The 16,106-nt window shown below is 41.9% G+C and overlaps 1 protein-coding gene across 1 annotated transcript in view; it reads right to left on the bottom strand.

The window, feature by feature from the left end:
• MGMT (O-6-methylguanine-DNA methyltransferase) overlaps window positions 1-16,106 on the bottom strand; it is a 124,704-nt gene that overhangs the window by 103,581 nt on the left and 5,017 nt on the right. Inside the window, exons 2-3 of the mRNA XM_015867618.2 lie at window positions 12,999-13,042; window positions 2,507-2,646 (exon numbers count right to left, since the gene is read on the bottom strand). Coding sequence (XP_015723104.1) covers window positions 2,507-2,646; window positions 12,999-13,022 — 164 coding nt within the window. The 5' untranslated portion in view covers window positions 13,023-13,042. The remainder of the gene's footprint in view (window positions 1-2,506; window positions 2,647-12,998; window positions 13,043-16,106) is intronic.

Raw genomic sequence — 16,106 nt, 5'->3', positions numbered from 1 at the left:
TTATTACTCGACTCGAGCTCATTATGTTTCTCTTTGACAGGGGTCCATTAAAATCAATTTTTATGTTTCTTATGGTTTTTTTTTTCCCTTACCCAATCTTCTTACCATAGTGTTTATTAGCCAGTTAGCAGAAACACTGGGCTGCTGTTTTCTTTTTATTTTATTCTGTCAAAAATAATGAGGGCAGATTTAACAGCTATTCACTAGCGATGAGTAGAAGAGATTAAATGTTATACTTCAGCACAAACATTTACAGAGGGCTTTAAAATGTTTAGAACTTTATTGCTGGTTAAGACAAAAGGAAGTCCCACCTCCTGTCCATGTTTCAGATTGAAGTTTCTGAAGTAATGGTAAGGATATTCTGCTTGCTGTTAACTACTGGATCACTCTTTAGCAATACTCCCTCAGCAATACAGCAACTGTCACACACAAATCCCCACAACCTGATAGGTTAAGTGCTATCAAGATGCTACTAGTGCCTCATCATTGCTGGGAGGCCAGAAAACTACAACAGCCAATCACATACAAGTCTGGCTGAAACACCACCAGGCAAAAACATGAATTAGAAGAATCGACATTCCCCAACTGCTGCCCAAAGAGCAGAATCAGCAGATCCTTCCCCCAGCCAACCCAACTGTATGACATCAGCAGGCAGCAAACCCTGCCAACAAGGAAAGCAGAAGCTCACCTTGTACAGGACAGCCCTGCCGTACAGCTAGGCTTGCTTAGGGACAGCTGTGACACAGCCTGCAAGTAGGAGCATCTTTCATTTGTGTAGGGATGAGTAAAGGAAGCAGTGAACGTTCTGGGCACAGACATGTATTTTCCTGGAAAAAAAGTGTGCCTGTCCCTAAAAACACTGTTCAGCATAAAGGACAGCAAGTCATTATGTGAAACATTAAAAGCCTCAGCATTAAGGGTAAGAGCCACAACAACAGACCTTTGCTCTTCTCACCCAGCACAACACCACCACCCCAGTCACCTTCATGGCCTTCACCAACCAATAGCCTTGAATTACATTCATCCAATAGTGCAGCAGCTCACTTGAAGACTATATCTGTTATAACCTGTAACTTCACAACCGCTTTTGTTTTCATGCATTTCCTTTATTTCCACCGACATATTAAACCACAACATTTCTTATATTCACCATATTTGAGCACATAGAGCTTCCTCTTGCTATCCTACCACCTGCTCTCTGACACGTTCTCTTCTCAAAGCTGAAGAGCTGTCAGTGGCTTTAGTTGTTCTTCAGCCAGAAGCTGTCCTGTAGCAAAGGCGAGTTTCAACTCTGTCCTAAATACCATTTTACTTCCATTCCTCATCAGCAGAAATCCAATACTGCAATCAGCATATGAAGGAAACTCAAGTACTGATTTCCATATCACTGCAGTTGGCAAAACTGTCAAATCCAGAGGCTTGAGGGTATTAGAATTAGAGGAAAAAACATATTTCAGCCAGAACTCACGTTATGCTTTGTATTTGTGATTAATGCTACGCACACTTAAAGAGCTACAAGGGTAATAAAACAGAAAAACAGAAAAAGGAGAAACACTACAAATCAAAGGAAAAGTTAAAGTGGAAAGCAGAGCAGGGAGGACAATGTGAAGTAAAGGAAATAAAACCTGTTTGAGTCCTATCAGGAAAAAAAAACACCACAAAGGCTGCAGCTCATTACCAAAAACACCACAGCAAATGTGGCTTCATTACCAGCAAAGAGCTGAAGAAAGAAACCTCAGTATGCTGTACCACTGACTTCAGTTTAGGCAGAGGACTTGGCAAAGAACTTTGATATCTGCAAAATATATGACTTTGGCATAGCAGACCCACACCAGGAAAGGAACATCCCTAAGCAAGACTTCTGTGGTCTGTCTAAGAAGTCAGATACCCCCCCCCCCCACACACAAACAAACAAGGGAAAAAAAACACAGACAAAAAGAATCCAAACAGAACAATATGTTAGACTGAAAAGCACATCTGTTCAACCATAAAAGGTGCCAACACCTCCTCCATCAGTCTTGTATTTGAGGCATTACCTCCACCGCCACAGATATGGTGTGTTGTGAACTTCAGGAGACATCATAAACATGAAAACCAAACCAGATCTCTCTTCAGCAGTTTCCATGACTAACCATTCAACCTTAGTTCTGCCCATCTAAGCACACACATCCTAGATACAGGCCTATAGAACAGACATGGAAGCGTTACTCCTCAGTGACAGATTCACATGCACGTCCAAAATCAGGCAGAAGGACATTTCTTCACAATACACTTTAAGAACACTTGTCTCAGCTTGGTTTCTTATCTAATATTGAAGATACAGAGGAAAAACACATACTGAAAGTGCCACTCCTTGACGGTGCTGGAGGCTGCTTTGGTCTCTCAGGGAAAAGCACTGTACTATCAACATGGCTGTTGAAGACAAGCTCATGCAGCCTGCCTTAGATCCTCCGGGCAATCTGTTTACTGCTCACTCAAACACAGGATCAATAGATCATGGACCTACCCATTTGGCAGCACACTCAGTTTGGGCAGTTTTACTTCGTGTATTCCTTTTTCGCACCCAGATATCTCCAGTTTTCCCACAGGGCTGAGCAGAACCGCGTGCTTCACCTGGCACTGTGATGATCCCTCTTTGGAAGTCATCTGTTGATAAAACCAAACAACTGTCACTGGGCATGTTGTCACCAAAGAGCATTCATCTCAAGATATGCTGCACAGCTTTCAAAAGCAATTTGGAAATGAAAAAGAACCATGAAAATGGAATATTTCAAGCTTTTTTTGACTACACCATTAGCTAACTTAGAATGATCCACCCAAAAAGCCATTAACTCCATCAGTCCTTGAAAAACAAGGAAGTTAAAAGAGCAGAGACCTTCATAAAAGCCCCACTGTCACCAGGCTGGTTCTACAGTTACTGATAGGATAGAGTTGGAAACATATCATGTATTTTTCCAGTATTGTTCAAGGCAACACCAAAAACACTCACATTGAACCCATTATGGCTTTGCAGCCTGAATCAGGAGCTGCTCCAGTTGGATTTGCGAGACTGTTAAGAAAGGACATGTTCATTGCAGTCACCCAACACCAAACTCCACGTCAGGATCACATCACAATGGGCACATTGACCTGGTGAGGGCAGGAACCAGATGGGCTCCTCCAACCCAGCCTTCTGTGAAGGAAAGAACAATGCAAACAGACAAAAAGGACCTCTACTCTGAAGAGAAACTAGAAGCCAACTTGACAATAAACCATCCTGCTTACATTCTGGAAGGCCAGCAAGGTTTCTTGAGTTTTAACATCACCTCGTTCACAGGCCTAACCTGCAATTTGCTTTATACCTCCAGAGACAACAGCACAAGCTTATTTTCACCAATAACTGCACAAGTGCACAGCCTGACCCAAGGCTCTGTGAAGTCTACCCAACCCCAACCTATGACCAAGCTGCCTTGTAGAAAAATGGAGACGAGCAGTTCTTACTCCACATTTGAACCTGCTCTTCAAGTTATTCAGTTCCGCTTCTTTTACTTAAAGTACTTTAAAACATTTCCATCTTTTCCCAGGGACCAACAGGCAGCTCTCACACCAATTACAATGACACAAATGTTTGCTGATGCAGAGAAATCCACCTTTGGAACCAAGCTCTTCCTTGCTCCATCTCTTTACTCAAGGAGTGCAAATGGGTAACTTTTGGGGAGCAGCACCTCAGTGCAGAAGTATTAGTGGAAAGAAAAACCAACACACTAGTTCACATATTTGAAAAAAGCAGCATACATTCTTCATTTTTATTTGTGTGACAGCCCTAAACTAGATGCACTGAACCTCATACTATGCATTCTGTGAATATAACAACTTAGTTATATGAGGACAGCTTTTTCATTATAACAAAACACAGGATGCAGCATGTAACAGAACACTATAAATAATCCTCTGTGTTAAAACCAACTTGAAGTAAGCTTTGTAGATGAAAACCTTGAGTAATCACTACTATGTTCTGCCTTGTTTATCAGATGCACCGGGCAGCAATATTATAAGTTTTATTATTATAAACCTGCACAAGAAATCCACATACATATGCAATTGGGTGGGGAGCTTCAAACATGAAGGTCACTGTATGGAAGTAGAGAACAGCATCCTTTGTTCAGACATTTATGTACCTTTACACTAACTCAAAGCAGACTTTAGATGCTACCCACTGAAGTTACCCAACACTTGGGTATCACTTACTGCTGGCAGCTGGACACACAGCTTGCCCTACCTCTATGGATCTGCTGAAGGCACAACAGCCTCGCTGACGCTCTCAGAATCAGAAACAAGTGGCAACTTAGAGCAGAAATGTAATAAACTCCAATAAAACTGCCTTCTGTCTTTCTCGGCTTCTTTACGTAAAGAAATCATCAGAGCCATTTTGATGTGGTGGCACCCGAACTTCACCTCCATGGTAATGCCTACGAATTTGTATTTAAGTAACAACATTTAAAGTTTATTAGTTAAAAAACAACAGAAAACAACAAGACTTCTAGAGAATATTACACTGTGAACCCTGGAGCTGCTCAAATAAAGACACAGGAACAAGACACACAAGTTTCCATTCTCCAACTGCTAAATAAATAAAACTGGAAGACCGTTGTTAGCCAACAGAAATGAGTCCTTTTTGTCATTAATAACAGATGAGCATCAAAAGGTTTCCATAGCGGAAGATTTATCAGTGAGAACATTAGCATGATTTATGAGTTAATGTCCTGTATGGAGGAGCCTCATTTTGCAGGCGTGCTCCTGTGACTGTGCAGCAGCGTGTGCCTCATCAGCCCTATGCACCTCCAAAGGGTACAGCCCCTAAATTACACTGAGCACCATGAGGAAACAGCAACATACCATTCAGATTGCTTTTCTAAGGTTCAGATGCAGAGGATTCGAAACAGCAGCAAATTTTGCCTCCTAAACCAGGTGCCACAAATGTAGCAGCCAGCACTGGCTTGACGACTTGCACATAAAGATGTTCACCTCTTACACCTTCCACAGTAATTCTGCTTAACAGTCTCGTTGCAGCCAAGGTTTTTCAGCACTATAACATCCCTCCAGTTTGATTAAGCACGGGTTTAATTTGAATTTGCATTAAGGGTCTTTCACATTACAGTATATAATTCAAAATTAGTTTCTGCGTTTGACTGCTAATGAAAATATGGAATTCCACCCTAGTCTGTGGTCTGGGATCCAGAACCCAGCTCCTATCTGTAACACAGAGCAGATAAAGAGGAGAAAACCCACAGAGCAATCCCGAGGATCACCAAAGTTCACAAAACCCATAACAAAGCACTTCCCTTTAGGAGCCAGAGCAGCATCTCCAACTGATATTCCCACTGCACTCTGCTTCATCAGGAATACCCCACTCTACCAGAGCAACGAAACCTCCCTCCCTTAACACCACCTGCATCAGTCTTAGAAAAATATTTCTATCAGGCTGTAACACTATAATGCAATAGAAAGCACAGTAATAATAGCAGGGTGGCAAAGTCCTAGGCTGCAACAAGTGATGATAAACCCAAACACAGAAGCTGTAGATACAGAAATAGAGGGGAGGAAAAAAAGGTTGCTTACCTTAAGGCCTCAGGCAGACAAGGATCTCCAGCAAGATCCCCTCACATCCTCTGCTAACCCTTAAATGAGGTCTGGGAAAGGGTGGATCCTGGCTCCAGCCCTTCTGGTCACTCAGATACATTGCATACACCTGAGCTCCCTGGGTTGGCTCTGCCTTCCCACCAGGTGCTCAATTACTGCTGCAGGCTGTGACTTTGCATTTCTGCAACACAGGCTGTAGCAAATGGCTGAAGTTGAAGTCCTCATGACTTTTGTCTGTCCAGTATTTCTGATAATCAGGACAAAATTACTCCTCAACTGCTAGACCCAAAGTAACACGTCTTCACATACACTGTAATTCTATTTGTTAATTCAAGAGTAGGAAGGCACTAACCAGTGAGATATCACAGCTGCCTCCAAGACATAAACATGATTCTTAATCCTTTGATTAACTCAGGTGTTAACTGTTTAGCCAAAGTAGCTGATAACATAAATACAACCAACAGAGAGAAGCATTAAAATTACCCCCTTATTTCACCTGCTATTTCCCAAACAAAGAAACAACTTCTATTGTTTCTTAAACTGCCACCCCTGCACCTATGAAAATTCTCTTCCCAGTTCTTCCATGCCAAACTCAGTTATTCATAAACAAAGAGGCTACAGCAATGCCCAACAAGTTTCTCATGCAATCCTCTTCTTACACCAGGCTTGACTATAATTACATCCTTCTATCATTAAAGATAACTTTCAACACAATTGTCCAAAAGGATCCTGAGCAGTGCTATACCTGCCAGTAGCACAGTCAGTATTTTTAGCTATAAAAGCTGATTTTCTTCTCTAAAAAACATAGTATTTCCACTTTCATTCCAAAATTCCAAGGTACTTTCACTTGGCTCCCACTGATGCAACTCATCCCGCTCCAGGTGCAACAAACCAGCCTGTTCATTTACTTACTGTTCTCCTTAAATATACCCTAAGGAAGCATCACTTCAATATTCTAACTTTCATGGCTAGAATATAAACTATAATTCTCAAGCATCTCCATTGCTGTGATAATATCAGCACCTTACCAAAACAATACCAGAACTCTGTTGAGTCTGAGAGGATGATCAGTAGATGCCAGGCAAGTTGCTTCTTCATTCTAATCATAGGAAATAAATAGCAGTCCTGAACCTTTAAATGGGTCTTTATATCAGTACTGTAGTGTTCTCAAAGCTGCTTTTTATTGATTCAAGTTCTGAATTAAGATTCAGCAAAAGCTTGAAATACTGGATCAGATTTTGAGGTGTGTTCTTCACTTTGAGACTTGAATTCAGCCCTGTTGCTACAGTCATGCATCCTGATCCAGTACATTCACATCCTTCTCATAACAAAACTGTTATTAAATCATATCTGCAGTGTTTCTCAAGGCAAAAAACAATCAGGGATCATCATCAGAAGATGCATCCGTCTCCACTGTTACCACCTCCCCAGCAATATGGGCACCAGAACAAGAAGGTGGGCTGGTTACAAACACCTCGTCCATTGGAAGTGTACACAAGTGACGTGCCAGCACTCAACAAGGAGCTCACCTGCTGGCTGCCAGTGCAGTTATATTCTCAGCTGAGATTCTAGAAGCTCCTATTGCTACCCTGTGCTGAGACAACTGAACGAGAAAAAAAAAAATCTACCCATTAAGGTGTACTGTGAAAGCTGCAGAGACAATCCCATGAAATTACAGCTTAGAAACACTATCCCTACTAGCCTTTTCAGATGGGTTTTAATTACTCAAAGCTTCTGTCCCCACCCTCGGGGCAGCAGAAGCAACCAGAAATCAGAGCACAGAACTCATCTGGCACAAGCACGAAGTCCTGGCCCACTCATGAGGTTTCCATTCAATTATAGCTCTCCCCACATCTCCTTCATAGTCTAAAACTTCCTGTATTTGTTTGACTGGTTTCTGCCTGTTTATTTAAAAGGAAATAATCCATTGTATGTCAAGAATATGGGAAAAGTTATATTAATAGTAAAGGCAATGTGCTTTTCTGCACATATACTTCAGCATGGGCAGTAATTTTCCAACCCTATGCAGTCAGTCTTGGATATCACTTGTTAAATGTAGTGTTTTAAAGAAGAGAAAAACCTAAGCACCAAGGAGGGAAAACTACACAGGATGCATGCAATGAACTCACAATCAGACTGCAAGTTTAACAGCCAACTCATATCTGCAGCAAGTATCTGTATTTTCACCACCCAAACAAGCAGCAGAATTTATGCAATTCTTTTGCTTTTAGTACATTTGATTTCTGTCAAAGAAAATCCAAACTACTCTAACAGCTGTCTATTTCTCTTCAAGAAGTCTGAAAACTTCCAGCTAAGCATGATGCCACAATAAAGAGATCCATAAACCTCTGTCCTTGATGCAACAGTAATTAAGACCTACAGATGAACAGGACTGCAATTCAGATAAGGTTCCCATGTAAAAGCTGCACTGAAACATCCTGCATTAAAGAATGCACACATCATCTCGTGCCATGGGAAGCATGGCCAAATTGGCCATTTCCTGGGGTACAGCAGATCCCAGCCTTCCAACAGCATGTGGTTAGAAGCCTCCTCTGCAACTAGATGGCTGGAGAGCTATGGAGACTAACAGCACTGCTTCCATTGCCTGGTGGAGTAACGCTTTAAAAAGAGCAGTTCCTCAACAGGAGGATTCACCAGGCTTGGACATATGGAAAAGAAATAACAGCAGCCTAAACAAACCCAGGGTTAATTTAGGGCGATGTAAATCTCTTTGTACTGCAAAGGTACATAATGAAAATGTTAAGGCACAGAATTAAACTGCACGGTTTGACCACGTACAAACATGCACCAAACAGGCACTAAAAATCACTCCCCATCTTCACTTATTAGAAAGCCTGCTCCACACAAGCCACTGACAAAACAGAAGGAAATATGTTCATGTGCACACAGAGCAACATTTGCTTCCTAAAGCATTTTAAAAGTATTCAACAAGAGCAAACACATAATTCTTTATTAAACAATCAAAGACAGCAAGCGCAAGTTTCTGTTGTCCCATCGTATTATACTACTAATCCTCTTTGGATGGCAATCAAAAGACCCTGAAATGCCAAGCTATAAAAGTGGATTTCCAAGCAGTAGTAGCCTCTGGCTCTTTGGCTGAGTCTTCAGTCGCTTGTTTTGGCAGACAGGAGTTACCCTGGTTGTCAGATGGCAAGTTCCCAACACGCTTACCAGGGCTACCTCAGACATCTTCATCTTACTTGCAGGACCACCTCTGACATTGTGATTTTACTTAAAGAATGCTATTTTATTTGTAATAGAATTAATTCTTTTCTTTTCAAAGAGGCAGCTGGGTTACTACTATTGTGTTCTAGGCAACATTCAGTTAGCACATTTTTCTACTTCATCCATTGTTTGCATGCCAAGCTTTGATTTCAGACATTAGTATCAGCAGACACTTAAACACAAGACCTTAATGGACTGTTTAAACAGGAATTCAGCTGTACTATTTCCTACAAGCACCTACTGAAGCCTTTTCCTGAATCTCTCCCACTGAAAAGTAAACAAGCATGTTTTGTAGCTTCCCCAGCTCTTACTTCTGTAGGAAACTTAAATGTTATGAATGTGCAGCAGCCACTGCTGGGACAACATGGTTTAAAACGTATACACAGCATAGAATGTTTGTCATTCTATGTCATTTTAGCAGCAAGCTGAGCTGAATGCTTGGAAAATGAGTCAAATCTCTACATGCTGTAAATGAGCAACATATGAAGGCATGATATTAATAAACTGTAGACACTGGTGGTTACAGTGGGCTGCCATCCAGGTTTCAAGATCAGGTCATGACATCCCTAAGCATCTCAGTGCCAAGAGGGGGAAAAAACATGAAACAACCTGCTTTAAGCTTAAAGGATAAGCTGTTTGAAATGGTGGGCTGACTAGAGAGAACAATGAATTGGAGCTGAATTGGCCAAGAAATGGACTGACACAAACATGGAAATAAACAGGACAGGGCCAGCTGTTTCTGCATTAAGCAAGTTATATCACAAATAGCAAAGACAGAAGTCATCATTGTGTATGCTCCCTGCCATTATGGAGTACCTTTGAATCCCACCAGCAGTCACTCTATAAGCCATGCTGCTTGGCACTTCCACCTCCTGTGCTCCCTGTACGTCACCTCTCCTATCCCCATCCCACTGGTGACCTACAGATGGATTAAGAGCCTCTTATTTTTAGATTGGGAATCTTAGGCCAGAAGATTCAATTAGAATCACTGGGCAAAGTTACACTTTGTTCACTGCTTTAGCATCAGTCACATGCAGTGAAACACTAGAACGAATGCATTGCCAAACAGGCAAAGAAACAGTTATCATAGTAAAGAATCAAAGATAAAGAATGAGGTCTCCAAAAATTAGAGAGCCCCACAAACAGCACCCAGCTGTTAGTAGTTCCAGCTTTAACAAGGCTCACACAAAGGAAAACAGTAAGCAGTTCTGGATTTCACACAAGTGTTTAGCAGCTCAAAACAAAGTTAAGTCAATATATTAATCAACATTTTACATTCTACTTTGATAATTAAAAAGTACTGAGTATGCATGTAGATATGCATTTGGAATACAAAGCGGTTACGGGCTTTAAAGAAATACAACATTTAGCCAAGACAGCACCTGATACATGTGTGTATTTATCCACACTAATATACTCGAGCGCACTACTGCTACAGGATTCAGCTGTGTATGTAAATGTATGGCAACTATTCTAACATGAGAGCTTTCCTCATTTAATGCAATGAGACTTGCATCAGGTTAATCAGAATCAAAAACGGACAAAAATAGGAAAATTTAGCACAAGAATGACTTTAATACAAGGTAACATTTTACATTTTATCACCTAAACCCACAACATTCTTGCTCTGTTCCTTCTCACGCTCACCGCAGAGCTGAAGTCAGGACCAGCTAAATAAAAGGTAATGCAACTAGGCATAACACAATAAAAGATATTACCTTCACAATGCATTATTGCTGCCAATTATAAGAATCACTTCAACTTAATTTCAAAGGCACAATCACCCTCAACTGTAACAGTCTCTTTTTTAAATTTCAAACAGTATTACATTAAGGCAATAACTCACCTTCCAGCTATAATATCAGTCTCCCTTATTGCAAAAATACATTTCATAAATACTTCTCATCGACAAGTCAAGCTAATTCAGGTTAATTTTATTGTATTTTGGTGCTATCTCGCATTTGTGTGCAATTACCTTTATCATTTTATTGCCGTGCCAGAAAGTAATCAGCACAATTATTAGAAAAAAAAAAAAAAAAGGAGGTGTATAAATTCTAAATCACACTTGCTGGCATTTTTGATAAAACAGCAGCTTTATCTCCGAAAGTGGCAGGGACATCGGATAAATCATGCATCAGTCAAGTGGAGCTGACCCCCAAGTGCATTGCACAATATCAGGAGTGCTTCAAAAGAAACTTTCCTACATAATCCATCATTCTCTATAATACCAAAACAGCCATACCTGAAGAGCAGGAGCTGGAGAATAACAACAGAATAAATCTAGGCAATATGAACAAAACCATTAATAGTGCTCCTTTTTTTAAGCTAGAGGAGAGTCGGGAATCTGAATTGTGTTCAAGAAAAGAATTTCATTGAAATTTTTCAAGTGAGTGGAACAGCTTTAAGCACAAATGGAACAGCGGTCTGTGTAATAAGAATCCACCACCAATACAAATGCATGTGCAGAAAAAATAAGTACACACAAAAGATGAGTCAAAAAGACTCACGGAAATAGAGGATTACAGACTTGTCTTACAAAGTCTGAATGTTGCCATTGGTACCAATCTGAGTTCACCTGAGCACAGGTGTTTCACCATCCTGAGCACAGAGAATAAAGCAGAAGGTTCAGCGAGAAACAATTTGCTAAGATTAAATGTAAGAATTGCAAAATATCCACAGAACAGAACTGCATTTAGAATTCTGTCTCATGGAATAGAAAAAAACAAACAAAAAACAGTCACGCTGCCACGAGAACACCATAAAACCAAAAAGTCCCCAAGCAAATACATTCCTAACTTATGCTCATGCACACGGAACCACCAAGGTTGGAAAAGAGCTCCAAGATCACTTCATGCAACCATCCACCTCCTACCAACATCATCCCACATCACTGGGGCCACGTTGCAGCCTCCCCTTCTCAGACCCAGCCTCCACCTTTGGTTACTGCAATGCAGCTACAGAGTATGGAGAGGGAGACATTTGGAAGGGTGGGGGGAACAGCAGCAGGGAGATGAGGAGCCCTGGCTGTGTCAGATGACTTCTTGCAGCCCTCTGCTCCCCATAGAGCACAGGGCTGAGAGTCCATGTTTTGCCTCAAGACCTTCTGCCTTCCCACACATCAAAAAGGGAAAGCTCCCCTAACAGCCTACACCGTCCCCTTCAACTTGTAGTGAGAGTGGGAGAACTGGAAAGGTTAGGTAATAAATTATTAATTCCATGTTGCTTACCAGCTCTGTCACACCCAGCTTTGAATGAGAGGCAACCAGTGACTACACCAGATATGTGTGCTGGTTCATAAGATTATCATCTCTGCAGTTATCCAAGGTACCTGCTACAAGATTCCTCCAACCAACAGACACACAAATAGAAGCCCACAGAATATTGGGTAAAAGAAAAAAAGCAAAACATTAATATCTCTTCCAAAATTTCCATCCTCAGCTGTTCAATTTCAAAGCAATAGAAAGCATTTTCCTTTAGGGAAAGCAGAAAAAAACCTTCAGCAAATGGGTACAAAGTCATGGATGTGCCAGAACACTGCTTTCCTCAGCCAGTACATGAAGCAAATTAAAACCACAAGAGATGCCGCTATTAAGACATTTGTAATAGCAACCAAAGTTTCCAACAGGAAGGGTTAGATATTCAAGTCTGATTGAATTTGAAATATTTTCCTGGCGGAGCATCGCTATTGTTACAGAAATGGTTATTTCACACACAGAAAAGAATTAGTATCTTCAAAGTTCATTGCAATTATTTGAAGACTAAGTATTTCTCTACACTTAGATCTTACTGAAGGATTAAAGTCCAAAATTCAGCGTGCATCTACTTTGCAATAAATGAGGCATATATGGGGAAAGGGAAGCAAACAGCCAACTTAACACAGGAAAGCTAGCGCTGTCCTATCAGTTTATGCTCTGAGGAAGATAGATACGTGCTGAGGAAAGGTCCACTGATGCCTGTTACCAACCATGACAGAGCTACAGAGATTTACAGTGCAGCATCAATCTTGTCAACTGGATCCTTAATACTGACTGCTGGACACTGGGGAAAAAAACAAACCATGTTACGTGAATTCTTTTTTAATGCCGGACCCCTAACATACACCTAAATGCAAGGGGATTTCACAAGGAACTTACTTTTGGAACATGCCTCGATGCCATGGTAGATGAAAGATGTCTGCCTGTAAGAAAAAAATCATCTCCGTTAGAGAATGTAATTAGAGGATCACAGAAAGCACAGCACATCAATACCACCTTCTTCTTTGTTGAAGAACTTGGTATCATTGCCTTTAAACAGGCTCGAATAATAACAAAATAAAGGTTACTTATTTAAGCATTCATTTATTTTTCCAAGCAGCCAGGAATGCTGATGCCCACCAGGTCATCTCCCGCTTGTTGTGAGGCAAAAGCAACACTGCAACACATTCTTAACAAGCAAATTTTGACCTTTCCAACAAGAACGCCCTCAAAGACCTGCTAAGAACACAGGAAGTATTTGTGCAGGCAGGAATGTATTACATTATATTACATTACTGAGGCATTTGGTGAAAGAAACCATCTTCTGCATTTTAGGGAGTTACGCATTTTAAGCAATGAGAGCAAGAGACTTTCATAGTAAGACTTGAGGTTTGAAAGCACAGCTTGCAAAGCACTAAGAAGCACATAGGAAACGTTACTTACTGGAACTGAAACACATCTTTTAAATACCACTAACAGAATAGTTCCTCTGCTCTCCCTTTTGAAATACAACTGCTGCTTCCTCAGCATTTCATTTTCCCCCTTCACTTTCTTCTCAGTGTCGTTGCACTAAAATCAGTGTCTTCACATAGATTTGAAACAAACATGACATCTGGGAAACCAAGGCAGCTGTCAGAGCTCAGCCAAAGTACACAGGGAGCTCTGCCCTTCAGCCAGGGAACCCAATCCATGAGCACCTTCCCAGCCCAAGCCATCCTCTGCTCTGTGCCTCAACACGAGGAGGGAAGCTCAGAGCACCTGAATCTGAGCACTGAAGCATGTCCGTCTTTGGGAACCCGAATATGAACAAAGGCCACACAGAACTGCATCTACACACTCTGCAGCAAGCATTACACAATCATCATTTAACAGTCAATTGGGCATCGTGTGCACCCTGCGCTAAAGCAGCCAGGCAGTCAGAAGGCATTTGATACCAGGGAATGGAGGCTGAGGCCACAAATTAAACCACCACCAAAGATAAGAGGGAAGGATAACCAGGGAAGAGGGAAGGCTGCAGACCTTCAGACAGACCCACTTCACCTCAACACTCAATTTTTCACTAGAAGTATTCAGGGTTTTTTTTTTTTTTTCCTTCTAAAATAGAAATGCTTGGATCCATCTGAAAGCAAGGAGAGGAATTCCCAGTGACACATTTTACATGCTGGGCAAGCAGGAAAGCTTATAAGATAATCTAAAAGCTGAAAACCCTTTGGATGATGAGCACAGCAAGGAAGCACAGCTGAGAGCAACGCGCTGCTATCTGCCAAGCACCTCTTCCACCACTCATGTATGCACTGAATGCTGTAGATATCATAAAAGACATCTAAGTAAACATTCCAGTACAAGCTTCAATAAAACTAAAGCAACAAAGAGTGGTAGAAAAAAAAAAAAGGAGATGATGTCGAATGCAAGTTTTCTCTCACCTATTAATCATACCATGGAAGGCAAGGGAATGCAAACCATCCTTTCTGGCAGCAACATCAGGCAAGGAGTGCTCATCCTGAGCCAAGCAGCTGTCTCTGGGACAGCATCATTCAGCAAACATCCCTTTCAGAACAAATTTATGGTATCTGTTTGCAGTAAAAGTGTTGTTTGCTTATGAAAGAAGCCACATCAAATACAAAAAAGTAAATGAGACTTGAAGCTGTTTCAAGCAGCAGTTAACTTCTGCACTGGCAACTGCAGCTTAATCGCTACTGAAGTTCTACACAAAACACTGCTGTTTACCTCCAAATCTCCTCATAAGGATGCTCTTGTACTTTATGTGTGCTCCACACAGTCTAAAGGCAAATCCAGATCAGTCACTAAAATCACCTTCAATGGTTTTATGCAGTTCCCTTTCACACTTCCTCAATGCGACTGATGACACAGTCCCCCTACAGCTTTACACCTGGCGTGCCTGCAAACAGCCCTTCCTAACTGCTGCATCAGAGAACGAAAGCCAACTGCAAGCAAACACAGCTCAGGAGGGATGCGGGTTCTGGCAGAGAAACTGGCTGACTTTGAGACTGGACTGTGCCAGGAAGGGATCCAGCTGTAAGGATCCTTACACAAGGACTTAATGAACACTCTACAAGCACCCCGGCTGCACACTGAGCTCTGCAGAGCAGGAGATGTGCAGGGAAGCCCCTGGACACACAGACCTGGGGAGCTCAGCAGCTGAGAAGGACAAATGAAGCAATTAGCTGGGCAGAAACCACATGGTGTCCAAGGAGGCCCAATGATTGATGACTGTTCATGACCTGTTTCTGCCCCAGGTGGAGCAATCCAAGCATCAGTATGGCTGACAGGTGCATGGGACAAACATAGTCAGTAAAACCCAAACCATAGGGCCGGGAGGAATGCCTGCAGCTGTCCAGAGAAAAGCCTTACAGGACAACTCCCCAGCTTCAGAGGACTGGGGTTTCAAAGCATGGCTCCAAAATGCATCTCATCAACCTTTCAACCAGGCTGCCTTGTTAAAAGAGGCCAATACATGAACTAATTCCTTTCCAAATGTAACTGAAGGCTCCCCTAAGGCTGATAGGCTAAGAACTCAGTATCCCTCCCGAATGGCACAGGAGTGACTTCTAAAACTGAACCATGCTAACAGAATATCCTGGGTTGGAAGGGCTCCACAAAGAGCATCGAGTCCAACTCCTGGCTCCACACAGGACACCAAAATCACTGCACCTGTCTTAAAGACTGAGCTCTTACCATCATCCACTTCACCAAAGTGGGTGGTTTCTCCCTATACCTGCAGAGATTGGGCAAACTGAATGGGCTGAATGAGCAGAAATAGGAAAAGACAAAGAATTTGCCCTCACCCTCATTGGCTGGTACAGAGCTGCCTGGCTGGGACCAAGGAAGCCCACCTCCCAACAAGATTCTCTTTGGGTGCCATGGCCCTGGACGAGCAGCCAGGTACAGGATGCTCCTGAGCAATGGAGAGCTGAACAAATCCATCAGTGCTGCACAGGAGCTCCTCTGTAAGAGAACCACCTACAATATAGGAAGCCAATGTGCTGT

This window comes from Coturnix japonica, chromosome 6, assembly GCF_001577835.2.
Source record: "Coturnix japonica isolate 7356 chromosome 6, Coturnix japonica 2.1, whole genome shotgun sequence".
Classification (NCBI taxonomy): Eukaryota; Metazoa; Chordata; class Aves; order Galliformes; family Phasianidae; genus Coturnix; species Coturnix japonica.
This window is presented reverse-complemented; position numbering and strand designations above follow the sequence as displayed.